The sequence below is a fragment of the Rosa rugosa genome, chromosome 7 (assembly GCF_958449725.1).
Source record: "Rosa rugosa chromosome 7, drRosRugo1.1, whole genome shotgun sequence".
Classification (NCBI taxonomy): domain Eukaryota; kingdom Viridiplantae; phylum Streptophyta; class Magnoliopsida; order Rosales; family Rosaceae; genus Rosa; species Rosa rugosa.
This window is the reverse complement of record NC_084826.1, coordinates 11,664,269-11,679,791: the sequence shown is the minus strand read 5'-3', so window position 1 is coordinate 11,679,791 and position 15,523 is coordinate 11,664,269. Positions and strand designations below refer to the sequence as shown.

The 15,523-nt window shown below is 41.5% G+C and overlaps 1 protein-coding gene and 1 pseudogene across 1 annotated transcript; both read right to left on the bottom strand.

Annotated features, from left to right (window-relative positions):
- Positions 1 to 3,444: 3,444 nt before the first annotated feature.
- Positions 3,445 to 4,863, bottom strand: LOC133723500 (uncharacterized). The gene is made up of 3 exons (XM_062150346.1): positions 4,600 to 4,863; positions 4,185 to 4,290; positions 3,445 to 4,079 (listed from the first exon to the last, which is right to left on the bottom strand). The coding sequence occupies exons 1-3, from the start codon at positions 4,633 to 4,635 to the stop codon at positions 3,898 to 3,900; spliced, it is 324 nt and encodes a 107-aa protein (XP_062006330.1). The 5' UTR covers positions 4,636 to 4,863; the 3' UTR covers positions 3,445 to 3,897.
- Positions 4,864 to 10,798: 5,935 nt separating this feature from the next.
- On the bottom strand, positions 10,799 to 12,342 carry LOC133723499 (heat shock cognate 70 kDa protein-like; annotated as a pseudogene).
- Positions 12,343 to 15,523: the final 3,181 nt, after the last annotated feature.

The window sequence follows — 15,523 nt, the reverse complement described above, 5'->3', positions numbered from 1 at the left end:
ACTCCATAATAGCCCACGCCGACCCGGATCCCAGATCCGGCCCCAGAGCCAGACTCGATCTCCGGCAGCCCTCCATACACCCAATCGCAGCCTCTTGCCACTCACCACCTCTCTCCTTGTCGCTGCCCACTGGTTCTTTAGCCGAGACAAACCAGGTTGAAGAACGGAACGCGCACAGCCACCGGTGAGATGTGCTTGCCATGGCCGCCGGATTGAATCACAGAAAAATCCTGAACGCTTTGGGCGATCTGAGATTGAGAAACAAGGCCACAAGCCTTGCGCAATATTCACGACACCAGGACCGGGTCGCCGTACTCCTCCGCTAGCATGGAGGAAGGTGTTAGAGACGGCCATCCAAGGAGGCGGCCGCTCTCACCCTAGCAGAGCGCTAGGTCATTCTTTTATAACATCGTTTTCTATACTTTGTCACACCTCAATTATTATATGCGAGTAGTCACACGTACCGAACTGAATACCAGATATGAAGAAATTGATGTCTCTACTTGGTAATCATGATGTGTCATTTAACTTGAATAATTCAATCCGTTTAAGTTTGAAATGATGAAATCTCCAATTGTATATTGAGCTATATCGAGTACCTCAATACTCTTTTCCTACGATTTAAAATATCGTTATACAATAAATAGGTGATTAGTTCAGTTTTCGTGATTTAACTATTAATAAATAAAAGGGCTAAATACTGTTTAGTCCCTAAACTTTTGCTGAAAAAACACTTCAGTCCCTCGCCTTTTAATTTGACACGTTTACTCCTTGTTCTTTCAGTTTTACACCCAATAGGTCCATTCCGTTACATTCCGTTAAATTGTGCCGTTAACTTCCTATTTTAAGTATAAAATTACTATCATAGCCCTGACTTTCTCTTTCTTTAATTTTTTTAATTGTTTTTATTCTTCTCTTTTATTTTTTTAATTTTTTTTATTCTCCTCTTTTATTTTTTTTATTTCTTTAATTTTTTAATTATTTTTATTCTTTTTTTTTTTCCTTCTGATTCATACCAATAAAATTACTGTTTTATTAATTGTTTTTATTCTTCTCTTTAATTTTTTTAATTATTTTTGTTCTTCACGTTAGTTTGACATGTTTACTCCTTATTTCTTCTATTATGACTAATTTTATGGGGTGTTTGGGTGAGCCGCAGAAGAAATTAATTTGCTGCTTGAGGCCAATAAAATTAGTCATAACTTTTAATACGACTTTTATTAATTTTTTTAATTATTTTTATTCTTCTCTTTATTTTTTCTTCTGATTAGAACCAATAAAATTACAAATTTTTTTAATTTTTTTTATTCTTCTCTTTAATTTTTTCTTTTGATTGGCACCAATAAAAGAGAAGAATAAAAACAACTAAAAAAAATTAGTAATTTTATTTATGCGAATCAGAAGAAAAAATAAAAGAGAAGAATAAAAACAATTTAAAAAATTAATAAAAGTCGTATTAAAAGTTATGACTAATTTTATTGGCGTCAAGCAACAAATTAATCTCTTCTCCGGCTCACCCAAACACCTAATAAAATTAGTCATAACAGAAGAAACAAGGGAGGGACTATAATAGTAATTTTTATCCTTAAAAGAGAAGAAAAATAAAAGAGAAGAATAAAAACAATTAAAAAATAAAAGAGAAGAATAAAAACAATTAAAAAATTAAAGAGAAGAATAAAAACAATTTAAAAAATTAAAGAAAGAGAAAGTCAGGGCTATGATAGTAATTTTATCCTTAAAATGGGAAGTTAACGGCACAACTTAACGGAGTGTAACGGAATGAACCTATTGAGTGTAAAACTGAAAGAATAAGGAGTAAACGTGTCAAATTAAAAGGCGAGGGACTGAAGTATTTTTTAAGCAAAAGTTTAGGGACTAAACAATATTTAGCCCTAAATAAAATAAAAGATGTCAAGTTAACTCTTGATTTATTTGGCCAAATCTTCACATATTTTAAGCGGACACACACAAATCAAACGACTTCTTCATTACCAAAATCACCATTAAACCTAGAGAGAGCCGCCTCTTAGAGAGAGTCGCCTCTGCAGTCGCCAAAGAAATCCGATTCTCGTCCGGCGGCACGCCCTCCTAGCGTCGTCGTCGGACGGGTTATAGTGGACCCAGTGTCCGGATGTGGATGTTCCTTGAATAATCCCAATCGAAGGGAAGGCTGCATGGTGTTGGTGATGTTGTCCAGATCGCGGGGAGGCTCCGTCAGGTTCGTGTGCAGACGGTGGGACGGTCGCTGGTGGGTTTTGATCTCCCCAAGATTGGAGTGCAGACGGGGGGAGGGGAGGTTGGCTGGTGGCGACGAGTCAGTGGCGGCGAGGTGGGGATCTGAAGTGCTGCGATCGGATCGGATTGTTCCGATCTGGTTTGGGCATGCTTCGATCTTGTTTGGAGTCGCTGTGTGGCAAGGGGTGGAGAGGGTTGGGAGGGGAGATGATTCTTGCCGGTGTGATGGGGTTGAAGGACGGACGGAGGGATGGTCGGCGCCTGCTCGGTGCGACGGGTCTGTCGCCGGTGGTGACACGAACAGCCTATGCTCTCGGAATTATGCTTGGGTTTGGGCCCACTGTTTGGGTCCGGCCCAAGTTGTTTTATGTTTATTTTTTACAATTTTTATTTGTTTAAGTTATCTAGGTTGGATGTGTTTTATGCAACCAATAAAATCCTACATATATTGTGTAGGCCTAATCGGGCTTTGTGCCTGGGTATGCACTCTACGTGCCTTGTCTGCTCTAGGTCGGCGGCGACTTATTTGTTTTGTCAAATGGGCGCTACCACCTAGTGGCCGGGTGAGACTAAGTGTCGTCGTATTTACTTTTCGGCGGCAACGTAGGAGGAAAGCTGTGCTAAAGCAGGTAATTATGCTATGTTGTACACGGGGTACATATCGAGTTTTCTTTCCGCTATGTCACTGCTATATTAAAGCAAATGGAGTAGCTATTGCACTCTTTGCTAGTTGGTGCTTGTTAGAATACAAGTCTCCGGTAGAGTTTTCTGATATTATTTCGGAAAATATTCTAAATGCTTATGGTAATCAGGGGTTTAGGCTGAATGTCCCCCCCTTGTATTCGACAGTTTCATTAATCAAGGCTTAAGGGCAGCCGCACCAGCCCTTTATTCAAAAAAAAAAAAAAAAACTCTTGATTTATTAATAGGTTTTCTAATTTTTTTTATAAGGGATTCATTACTTCATTAGTACCGTAGTAGGTGTTTGAGATATTGATTCAAATAGTTTCCGTGATTTAACTATCAAATTATCACGAATTTATAAAATATATCTCGAATTACCGTGATCGAAAGCATCCTAGTATATAGGTCAACAGTCAATGTGGCCGTAATTTTTCCTTATTTGTTATTCCTACATGCACGTATGAGGGGGCGGTAATGCCTAATCAATACTAGGAAGAAAGAATTTGCCACAAATAAAAAAAAAAAGAAGAAGAAGAAAGAATATCAAATTTACCAAATAAAAAAGATAACAAATGCCAGCTGCAAATTATTTACAGAACAATAGATGCCATCACATCTGCATGAGAGACACATACGCACAATGGAAGCCAATTCGAGCACAGCAGGCTTCGCCACGTTTACGCCACGTGTGGTAGGTGCCCTAGCCACAGAAATCACATTTCCCAACTACTATTCATGACACCGGAATAGCAGCCAAAACAACAAAAACTAATACTCTACTGATAACTACCAGGACGTCGTATGTGCCGTCCTTGTAGCTAGCTTTATAAAGCCAGCTACGTACAGTTCTAGTTTACTCCCTTTATGCTGATGTTACAGATAAAATCTAGCGGTTCTCGGTCTAGCTAGCAAAGCAGAAAAGGTCATCTGATTCTGATATCGATCGTTGTCGGAATACAAATCGAAAAATGCAAATTACTAGTCGTCGGATTCCGTAGTATTGGTGCAGCTGCTGTCGTCTGTGTCTGTTTGAGAAAGATGACCCGAAAGCATCTTCTGGATTCTTTGCTTTCTCTCCATTTTGGATTCTCTCACAGCTTCTCTGCTGTTTGTGTAGGCCTCAAAGAACTCCTTGTTCTCCTTCTCCAGCTCCTTCCAAACTGAACCGCCCAATCAATCCAATGCCATTAAACATGTTTGTGTTAGAAGATGGAGAAGGATTAAAGATTAAACACCTATATGTACATGTCAAGTTGATGAAGTACCTGTGGAGGTGATAATGGGTTTTATATTAGCATGCTTGGAGAGGGCTTCCATGCACTCTTCTCTGCTCATGTTGAAGATGATGCACTCCTCGATCAAGTGATGCACCTAATCAAACCATGGATATCATCGTTTTCATCATCAATATTATCATCCAATCAAAACTCGAAAAAAGAAAAACCTCGATCACATATTGAATCAAAGAAGAACAATTAATAAAACTTTGAAGCTGTAGCTAATTAATCAACAAGACTTATCAAGAGCTAAAAGAGTCCAGTATAAGCCGGGTTCGATGGATCATATATATGATCAGGGACGGAGCAAGTCTCCTACAAGCTTGACTTCATCTCTGAACATGATCATCATCGATCAAGGGAAAGTCACTGCATCTTATACGGTAGTAGCTAGCTAGCTTACCATGTGGATGTATGAAGCAGATGAAGAATCGCCCATGTTGTGCAGAAGATTTATATCTATACAATAAGTAGCTAGCTCTACCTGTTTAGGTCTAGCACAGACTTGGTTCAAACTGTGAACAAATTAGGTAGATTTAGAGAGATTGAGATGAGGAGGAGGAAGAGGGGGACTAGATCATAATAAATAGGATCAAGAAAGTTTAGTATGCAAGCCTACTGTACTTGAGCACTGGATTGGTTATAGGTTAAAATAAGGAAAGGGCACATGGAAGAGATGAATAAATAAAGAAAGTGCAGGGTCTAGTAGTAGTAGTATCCTGTGATGTCATCGTTGCAATGCCCACGTGGGAGGGAGGAGATGATTGGTGGAGAGGGGATTAGAGGAGATTCTGCAAGCAGCCTTTGTTTGTCTCTTATACGTGGCCACGGACCCCACTCTCCACGTGACACGTGGGGTCCTGTCACCTTATACATGTGTTACAAGCTTCTGTATCCGACCTCGTATGCAGGTAACACCTTACGCTGCTCCGGCCGCCCACACTTCATGAGGAGAAGGGTTTTAATGTGAAGTAAGATTTTGACGGGGAGATCATGTTCGACTTATCAATTGGATCATAAGTAATTGGAGTAACTAATGAATTTAGTTTTTACATCGCAATAACAGAAGCAAAGTGAGGATAAGATTTTGAAGTAAAGAATTAAGGTCCAGCTGTATATACTACATAAATATTCAATTCTAGTGTAAGCTGAACTTCAAATTGTTAAAGCTTCAATTGGATTCATCATGCATCATCATTCCAAACATAGTGCTATGACATACAACTTTACTTTCTAATCAAGGATCAGTCTTAACCATACTCGAATAATTTGCATTCTGATGACACTAGGCAATATTTTTGCAACGACTTGGATTATTGATTTGTAGGTCTGTACTTAAGAGTTGAGACTTATTCTCAGTCACAAGATATCGATTATATTGACAACTATTCGGTCATTTAACAGAAATAATCATGATGATAACTATATGTTTAAATGATTTTAGACATCTAATGTTTTTACATGAATGATTTGAAAGTAGCAATCCTTAACAAAGTATGAAGAATGCTCCAGATCCCTCTCAAGTATAGTAAAACTCAAGAGGAATTCCAATTCTGATTCCGAGGGGATCTGCTATAGTGCATTATAGACTTATATAGTATATATAGTAAATTTAGTACAATCATGCATGCTGAGCTTTAGGGACCAGCAAGCAGAAAAAGAAATATCATTATCTCCTGGAGTTTGTTAGGCTCTTCAATCGGTGTCTCTTGTTTTCTTTTGCATTTTAATTCTTGTTCGTATTCAGGCAATCCTCTTTGCATGAGCAAATGCCATTATGGAAGTTTTATGGGCTTATGGGCTTCACTGCAGAAGCGCTTCTCTGATCAATGGGATGGGAGGCATGTGATCGTGTACAAAGCACTACAGCATATTCAAATGGCGGAGACAAAGCGATGGATGATGGATGATGGTCATTATTGGTCTACCAATCATCTTAGAAGAGAATAAATTTACAGTATTTTTTCACCTGTTGGCCTTTTTTTCCCTGTCCTAATTTACAGTTTCTGTTGTTTCTTCCTGGAAACTGTGGACCTCACTGCATGTGATTCCATTTGCAAATTCAACTCTTTTCCTATTGGGCTAGGAAAGACATCTAAACTAGACGTGTTGATTTAGACAACTCCCACAACACCAAAATTGGCTTCTTTTGTCGATTTCTTTGATGAGTGACTACAATACATATTTTACCAATCACCCAATGCTAGAAATTTTAATCATGCTCTCTCCTATACTAGATTACTAAAATTTGTAATGATGAGTTCAGAAGAAAAGGGCAGGATGAAGAAGTCAATTTTTTTTGATAAGCATGAAGAAGTCAATTTGTTTTGTTTGTTTTTTTAGGCACTTCGTCAAATATTTTATATTTATTTTTTGTGGGTCTGTTGCTTCTTCAATACACCTTAGTTCCGTATAAGCATCTCTCAACAAACAACTTATTACCCTCCACTTTCAGGAAAAGAAGAAAATGAAACTACTAGACACTTTATTTTTTGACTCAATATTAATTACAGACGGAGCCATTGTAGTTGTTAGTCCACATTGGATCTGTGTGCGCCTCATTATGGAATCTCTCAATTATTTATACTTGCAAGCTATTCTCGCTTGAAAGATGGATTGTCGTACACTTCAATCTAAAAATAAAATAAAAAATGGCTAGCATAATGATCATCCTTGTCCCAAAAGCATTGTTTAATTTAAAATGATTTATCATCCTTATTAGCTTCTGTAGCAGCGTTTCAAATCTTTATAATTTTATTAATATCATCAAATTATGGCATTGGCACTAGTATGATTGCGTTGTGGACTTTAATCTACTAAGGGAGGATTAAGATAATACAAGCCAACCAATATAGATTATACAATAATAGTTAGTGCAATTACAGCTCGAGATGATAATGACTTGGTCTGCTCTGCTGTTCGTTCACGGCTTGTCACTTGCATCTAAATGCAGTAATCTACAATATTCACATTTTCAAAGTGCAACAAGACAACCAGTTCGAACTTATACAAGAACCAGATAACAGTTGAATGGACTGTCTTCTTTCAGGAATACCCCTATTTCCATGCAACTAGCCAAAATGGGGTCAATTCTAACCGTATGAATCTAACGGTGTGTGACAAATTGCATATGGTAGAAGTCATTGTTAATTTTCCCGTCTTTTATTTCAACCTTTTTATTCTCAACTGCCTCATTTTCTACAATGACTGATGGTAACCTAAGACATAACTAAACAGACATAAAAAAAAAAAAAATGCTAAATACTATTTAGTACCCTGTGGTTTGGGTCGAACATCAATTCAGTCCCTCGACTTTCAATTTCATCAAAAACACCTCTGCGTTATCAAAATCTCATCCAATAGATCCTTCCGTCATCATTCCGTCAATTGAAGCCGTTAAGCTGCTAACGAGGCATGCCATGTCAGATCATGTGGGGTCCACCTCTCAGGCAAAATTCCAAAATTGCCCCTGCTTCTATTCCACCTTCAGATCTAGCATCGTCCTGCTGCAGGGGGTTGAGAAATTGTCTCTCTTTGGATTAAGGTAATAATGTATTTGGATTTCCTTAAAAATCATCATTACCCATAAACCCCATCAAAACCCAGCAATAATTTTAAGACCCACCCTTTCCTTTAGCTCTTCGGTTTCACCTCATCCATGGCGTCCTCTCTTCACCCAAACCCGACGACCTTCCTCAGACCCGTATCCGGATCACTCACAACCACGCCTACCCCCACCGTAGTGGGTGTTCCTGTACGGTGCGGCCACAGCTGCCGATCCTTCAAAACCACCAATGCGTGATGGCGCGTGAGCAAAAAGAACTACGACCCGACCCGGAACTGATCGAAACGGACCTCCGGCATCATGGTGTACCTTCCCCTGGTGAGGTACCGCTTCTAGAGACTGGTCGATTTGGAGAGGATTTCGATAAAGCTCTTGTACCTGACCTTGACTCCCATCCGAGTTAACTCCGCGTCGGACTCGGTGGTGGGCCGGGACTTGTTGAAAGTGGAGGAGGCGAAGAGGGAGCGGTAGACGTAGCGGAAGGAGTGGAGAGGAACGCGTTGCCAAAGGGGGGCGAAGTGGAGATCGGAGTTGGTGAGGAAGAGGAAGGCAAAGAAGAAGAAGATCGAGGGCATGAAGAGTTACTACTGCTACTGGTGAGATTGGTTAACTGGATGTGATGGAGCCTCGAGGCATCCCTTTCTCTTTGAGGGTCTGGAATTGTGGAAGACTAAGAGAGCAACTCTCCCTTATCTGTGTGTGGGTTTGGGCTGAAGAAGAAGAAGAAGAAGAAAGAGTGGTGGGTGGTTTCCGTGACCCTTCTACGCCGAGGTGGAGGAGATTGACACTCTGGTTTGTGAGCTCGAAAAGGAGAGCGGAGCAGTCCAATGGGATGGTGATAAGGGCTTGACAAGGGTTGACCCGCGGATTTGGGGCTGTGATATGGGTTAGAATAGAGTCAGGGTCGTTTTGGGAATTTCCCTTCCATATGGGACCCACTTGTGCTGAGTCAGAATGCCATGTCAGCAGCTTAACGGCTTCAATTGACGGAATGATGACGGAAGGATCTATTGGATGAGATTTTGATAATGTAGGGGTGTTTTTGATGAAATTGAAAGTCGAGAGACTGAATTGATGTTCGACCCAAACCACAGGGTACTAAACAGTATTTAACCCAAAAAAGAAACAAAAGAACTTACGTAGAGTAATAGCACAGAAATCTTCATAGTTCATGTCTAATCTAACATCAGGCTTACATTGACAAGTGATTGAAAAATTCAAACAGAGATTACTTCAATCAATATCAACCAGGTATTTCCATGTGTCCGAGAAAAAGAAACGCATATAATCAAGCTTGGAGAAAATTTTCTCAATTACTAACAATTTCTTCTGTCACTCGCGATTGTAATCCCTTTCTTCTGGCCAGTGGACTTGTCCTCAGCGGAGACACTTAGGATACCATTTTCATCAATTTCAAAGCAAACGTCGAATGGATAACCCTTAGGAGCCGGAGGAATGTCCACGAGGCTAAATTTACCCAAAAGGTTATTGTTCAAAGTGGTTTTACTCTCACCCTCAAAAATTGGAAAGGCAACGGAACTTTTTTTTTTTTTGAAAGGGCCGGTGCGGCTGCCCTCAAGCCTTGATTAGTGAAACAACGGAATACATGGGGGGGACATGAAACCTAAACCCCAGATAACAAATTACATCAAGAGAACTTCCTGAGATAGTAACAGGAGCCTCGACTACAAACATGTATCCAAATAAGCACCAACTAGCAAAGAGCGCTCTGGCGTCTCTATTTGCTTTGACATAAGTCACACAGCGGTGACACAACGGAAAGATAACTTGATCTGCAACTCGATTACAGTTTAGCATAATTTCCATACGTACAGCTTTCCCTTCATGTTGCCACTGGACAAAACATCCAGCAACACTAAGTTTCACCCTGCCACTAGGCGGTAGCGACCATTTGATCAAGCAAGGAACTCGCTGCCAACCTAGAGCAGACACATTACTGCTACTAAAAAGATGCGACCATTTGCCAATGCAAGGAACTCGCCACCAATTTAGAGCAGACCAGGCACATAGAGTGCACTTACCGGGACCAAGCCCACAACCTCCTACCTGCACTCGATAGGGACTTATTGAAAATAAAAACAATACAATAAAGCATAAATGTAACACTGGACCGGGGCCGAATACCAGATAGCCCAGGTCCAGGCCCAACTAACAAGCACAACGAAAAACAAAGAACTAGGCCGTCTCCGGTCCAAACAGCAAGGCCCTAAAACCGAGGCCCGGTCCAACCACCCCTTCCCCAACGGAAACAGCGCCGCATCCCACCAAGCTTTCTGTCGAAGCGCTCCGCTGTCACGATGCCGTCGCCAAGCACCGCCCCGGGCCAACACAAGCCGTGACGCCCAAATCTGCCGCCGGCAACTCGCACCCCACCACGCACCACCACGCCGCGTCGCCGCATCCTTACGCCGCCGTCGCAGACAAACCCACCACCCTGCAGCCGACCTCAACCAGAACGATCTCATCCTCCACAGCATAGATCTCTGGAAAGCACCCTCGCGTCGCTGCTCCACAACCTCCGTCGACCTCAAACCGAGAAAGCCCGATCGAGATCTGACTTCCCCACCCGAGATCAAAGAACCACCCCCCTTCCCGGGACCATGCCTCAGCCTTGAAGGCCCGCCGCAACTCACCATAAACATCCCCTCCCGGGCCGGAACGCAGCGGCAGAAACGCCGACCACGTTCGGCCGGGAGAGAATCACACTGTCGAAGGTTTCTTTTTTTCTTCGCGCGTGGGGCGCGTTCCTCACTCTCTCTTTGGGTTAGTTTCTTTGAAAGGCAACGGAACTTTGGTTGTCATAAAGGGTACATATTGTTGTATTCTTCTTGACCGGAATTCTGGTGTTTCTTGGAATAACAAAATGCATGATATTTTCATTTCTAGTCCGCACTCCAAGTGACATAGGTGTGACATCCAAGAGAGAGAAGTCATGAAGCTTCCAATTTCCATTCCCACTCAGAGTTGCAGCTTGAACAGTAGCACCGTATGCTATTGCCTCATCTGGATTAATGCTCTTGCATAGCTTTTTTCCCTTGAAGACATCTTGCAATAATTGCTGCACTTTGGGAATTCTAGAAGATCCACCGGCGAGAACAACATTATCTACCTGGCTTATGTCCATGTTAGCATCTCTTATACACTTCTCCACGGGCTCCATACACTAGTTGAAGTAATCCATGTTCAGTTGTTCAAATTTGGCACGGGATATAGTAATATGCAAATCAATGCCTTGATCCAAACAGTCAATTTCAACGTCCACCGAAGATGTAAATGAAAGTCTCCTCTTGGCCTTCTCACAAGCATTTCTTAGCCTCCTAAGAGCTCTCGAGTTTCCATTCACATCCAAGTCATGCTTCCTCTTAAATTCTGCAGCACAGAAATCCACCATTCTGTTATCAAAATCTTCACCACCAAGGTGAGTGTCTCCAGCCGTGGCTTTCACTTCAAAAACACCAGCGCTTATTGTAAGCAGTGACACATCTAAAGTTCCACCTCCCAAATCAAATATCATCACATTTCTCTTGCTATACCAACCAGCCTTTTTTTCAAGACCATAAGCAATTGCCGCAGCTGTTGGTTCATTGATTATGCGCATCACCTTTAGACCCTGCAAATTCACCTGCATTTCTTGTCGCCTGGCGTTGTGAGTCACTGAAGTAAGCGGGCACTGTGATAACAACATTTTTCACTGTTGTGTCAAGGAACTTCTCAGCAATCTCCTGCATCTTTGCCAAAATCATGGAGGAGATCTCTTCAGCAGCAAACTGTTTCTCTTCACCCTCATGAGTGACCACAATCATAGGCTTGCCATCAACACCTTCAATGACCTTGAATGGCCAGAGCTTCATATCAGTTTGAACAGAGTCGTCACTGAACCTCCTACCTATTAATCGCTTTGCATCTGCAAATCGGTGTCAAAATCACAAACACATTCCAATATTGAATGAGAATTAGAGCAAAAGCATCATATGATACCAACATAAATGCATCATCATATTTACAAGGTTACAAGTGCACATGTTACACAAAATATATTGAAACAAGTTGCACTTCTTATGTTTAAGATGTGATTAAAGCAGTCCAGAATTGCTTTTTCACTGAACAGATTGACTTCTTGGGTAGTATTTAAGCAGCAGCAGTTTACATATGCGTTCTAATTATTTTACTACTTACATCTAATAAAGACAATTGAAATTTCAAAAAATGAAGATCAGAAGAATATGACTTTATCTCTGTTGTGTAAGAAAGTATCTGAAGTATTGAAACCTCATACGGGAATAAAACTAACATAAGAAACATATGGCAATAAGTAGACTAGATTAGGGTTTATGAAGAAACCCTACCAAATACGGAATTGATCGGGTTCTTGATGACCTGGTTGAAAGCTGCATCACCAACCAAACACTCAGTATCATTGAAGGCAACATAAGATGGAGTGGTCTTGTTGCCCTGATCATTCACTATGATTTCCACATGATCGTTCTGCCAAACTGCTACGCAAGAGTAAGTCGTCCCTAGATCGATCCCAATTGCCTGGCCCTTTTCTTCTCCCGCCATTCTGGCTCAGTTCAAAAGCTCGAACAAAATTTGAAAGTAAGAAAAGTGGTTCAGGATTTGGACTTGGTGGAAAGTTGGAACAATATAAAGCGAACCTAATGAAGAGTCGAGGAATGTAATCGGTGTTGAAGGAAGTTGACATCATGTATGCCTCTTCAAACTAGGGTTTAGTCTTAGTGTTGTAATAGGAGAAGGTTCTAGATTTCCTAATTATGTTCGGATTCTATTACCTTTTATAGTACATAAATCCCTATATAAAAGGCTCCTATTATCAATAATACGACACAATTCTCGAATCATATTTTCCTACAACACGTTATCAGTACGAGCCCTAACCCTAACCCTAAAAGCCAAAACCCTAAAACAAAAACCAGAAAAAAAAAAATTTCTCACCAAATCTACCACAAGCCCCAGCCCTGCAGCCCCGTGCCTGCTGCCCCCGCAGCTCCTACGCGCCCCTGCCCTCGTTGCTCCCCGCCTGCGCACCCGCGTGCCTGCTACCCCCCACAGCCCTTGCGCACCACCTGCTAGCCCACGCTAGAGTCTGCTCTCCTGCAACCCGCAGCCCTACAGCCTGCCCTCCGCGCGCACCATCTGCCCCGCAGCAACCTGTGCGCCTGCCTTCGGCAACCAGCCTGCTGCCTTGCTGCTGCCCCTCACCTGCTGCCTTGCTGCTGCCCCGCACCTGCTGCCTTACTTCTGCCCCGCATCACTGCAGTCTTGCATACCCGCTGCCACTGCAGTCCCTGCTGCCCCGCGTATCCGACACCGCTGCAAGCTCTTCCCCATCACGCCTGCAACAACACGCGCGTGACTCAAACCTCGAATCAACAAGTAAGTTTTTGAGATTAAAGTTCCTGCTTTCTTGTCTTTTAAATTCCTTTATTTGCTGCAGGATTTGTATAATACGAACATGGGTTCGATTATTTAATAAGCGGATTTGTGGGGATTCACGCTAAACGAACTAAGAGCGTTCGTAATCAATGAACTAAGAATGTTCATAATAAATGAACTACGAGCGTTTGTAATCAATGAACTAAGAGTGTTCATAATATTTGGACTAAGAGCGTCCACAAGCATCAAATTGTGACCATATTAAACATCATTGTTTGGTCTAATCCAAATATTCTTGGAAATTGATTTCTTGGTGTTGAGAATATATACATCCCATATGGGAAAAATGGGACCTTGCTTGTGGGTTTATAAGGGTTTGGGTCACTCCATCCATAGCCAATTGGTTTTGGATGTGAACCCCAAATTACTTTATCGTGGTATCAGAGCGGGTTACCCACGTGTTTGGTTTCAGAGATGGCCACACGTGCTCACCGTCACCCAATATAACTTGTCCACGTGTATGGCTTGAAAAATCGCCACACGTGCGGGGGCGTGTTGAGAATGTGTATAAATATAACTCCCACATTGGAAAAATATAACTTTGCTTATGAGTTTATAAGGGTTTGGGTCACTCCATCCATTGCCAATTGGTTTTGGATGTGAACCCCAGATTACTTTATCACTTGGTAGCATAGCCTCGGAAATCTTATTATTATTAGTTTTCGTGGAAGTTTAGCTCCGAAACTAATTCGTTCTTGTTTCACCCTTTTTCAGGATGTCAAACTCGAACATACTCGATTTTGTTCCATTGGATTATGCAGGCAAAAGATACCTAATGTGGGCTCAGGATGTTGAGCAACACCTTATTGCCCGTGATTTATTGCATACAATCCAAGAGCTTTGTCCTATAGAAACAGCTCCAGATCCTCAAACTGAGAAACATAATTCCAGGGCACTTGCCTTCATGAAATGTCACATGGATAGTGACCTCCAGTTTGAGTTCATAAATGAGGATAGCGCCATAAAGCTTTGGCAAGTGCTTTGTGAACATTATGGCAATGTTCGTGACTCCATCCTTCTGAATATAGAAGCAGAATGGAATGATCTTCGCTTTTCTGAATTTGACACGGTCATGCAATTTTATTCGGAAGCTTTTCGCATAAGATCAATGATGCGTCTCTGTGGAAAGACAATCACAGAAGACCAATTGATTGAGAAAACCCTCAATACCTTCCCTGTCTATGCTATGAGGTCCTCAGAATTATTCCGGACTCATGTAAATGCAAGATGGATCACAAGTTTTCAACAGCTTATTGAAGCTATGAACAGAGAAATGGATAGGCCTCAAGATGGCCATCAAGAGCATCGTCCCATGGCTAGAGAAAGGCCTCAATACCTTCCCTGTCTATGCTATGAGGTCCTCAGAATTATTCCGGACTCATGTAAATGCAAGATGGATCACAAGTTTTCAACAGCTTATTGAAGCTATGAACAGAGAAATTGATAGGCCTCAAGATGGCCATCAAGAGCATCGTCCCATGGCTAGAGAAAGTCGCCATCGACGTCATGATCCATACAATCGAAATGCTCGAGAAGGTAATCGCCCAAGGCGACAATCACGCAACCGTAGGAGCCGTGATTTTGAGGGAAGAAGGGTTGGAAACCATGGAGCCAAAGTTGGCCATGGTCATCACTTTCCAATGCCACCGGTCCTAGGGACCATGAAAATTGCGCCAATGCGCCTCAATCATGGGAGAGTCCTCTTTATGGTGTCTATTTCTGATATGGAACGTCTGATCAATGGACCCGAATTTGCAATGTACCTAAGAAGGTAGCCGCATCATGGTGATCAAGACATCGAGTTCAAAAAGACTTTAAATATGGCGATGAAGACAAAATGCCGCAGATTTTTATTTCGAATAGTCTTTTATTTTTCCAAGAATTATGTAATGGCAATTATGCCTTAATCAATAAATGACAATTTTGTATTAACTCTTTCTCAAGTGGCGCATCCAATGAAGTATGATGTCTAGGAAAGTGATTGAGATTAGTGGTACTTAAGAGAGCCTCGCTCCACCGACATCTCTCTCTACTTCCCTGGTCATATTTGATTGGAGTTACCAAACGGATTGAGTGACTACGATTTGTCTAAGTTTGATTTTTATTTTGGATTAGACTTTGGTTAAGAAACTTTGATGTAATCATTGGCTATTAATTAATAAAGTGTCGATTCTTTTACTTAATGTCTTGGACATACCTTAATTCGAACTTTATTTGAAAGATATAAAAGTCAATGGTTTTCATGTGGAAACACATTGTGAGAATGGACAAGAGTTCCTTTGCATCA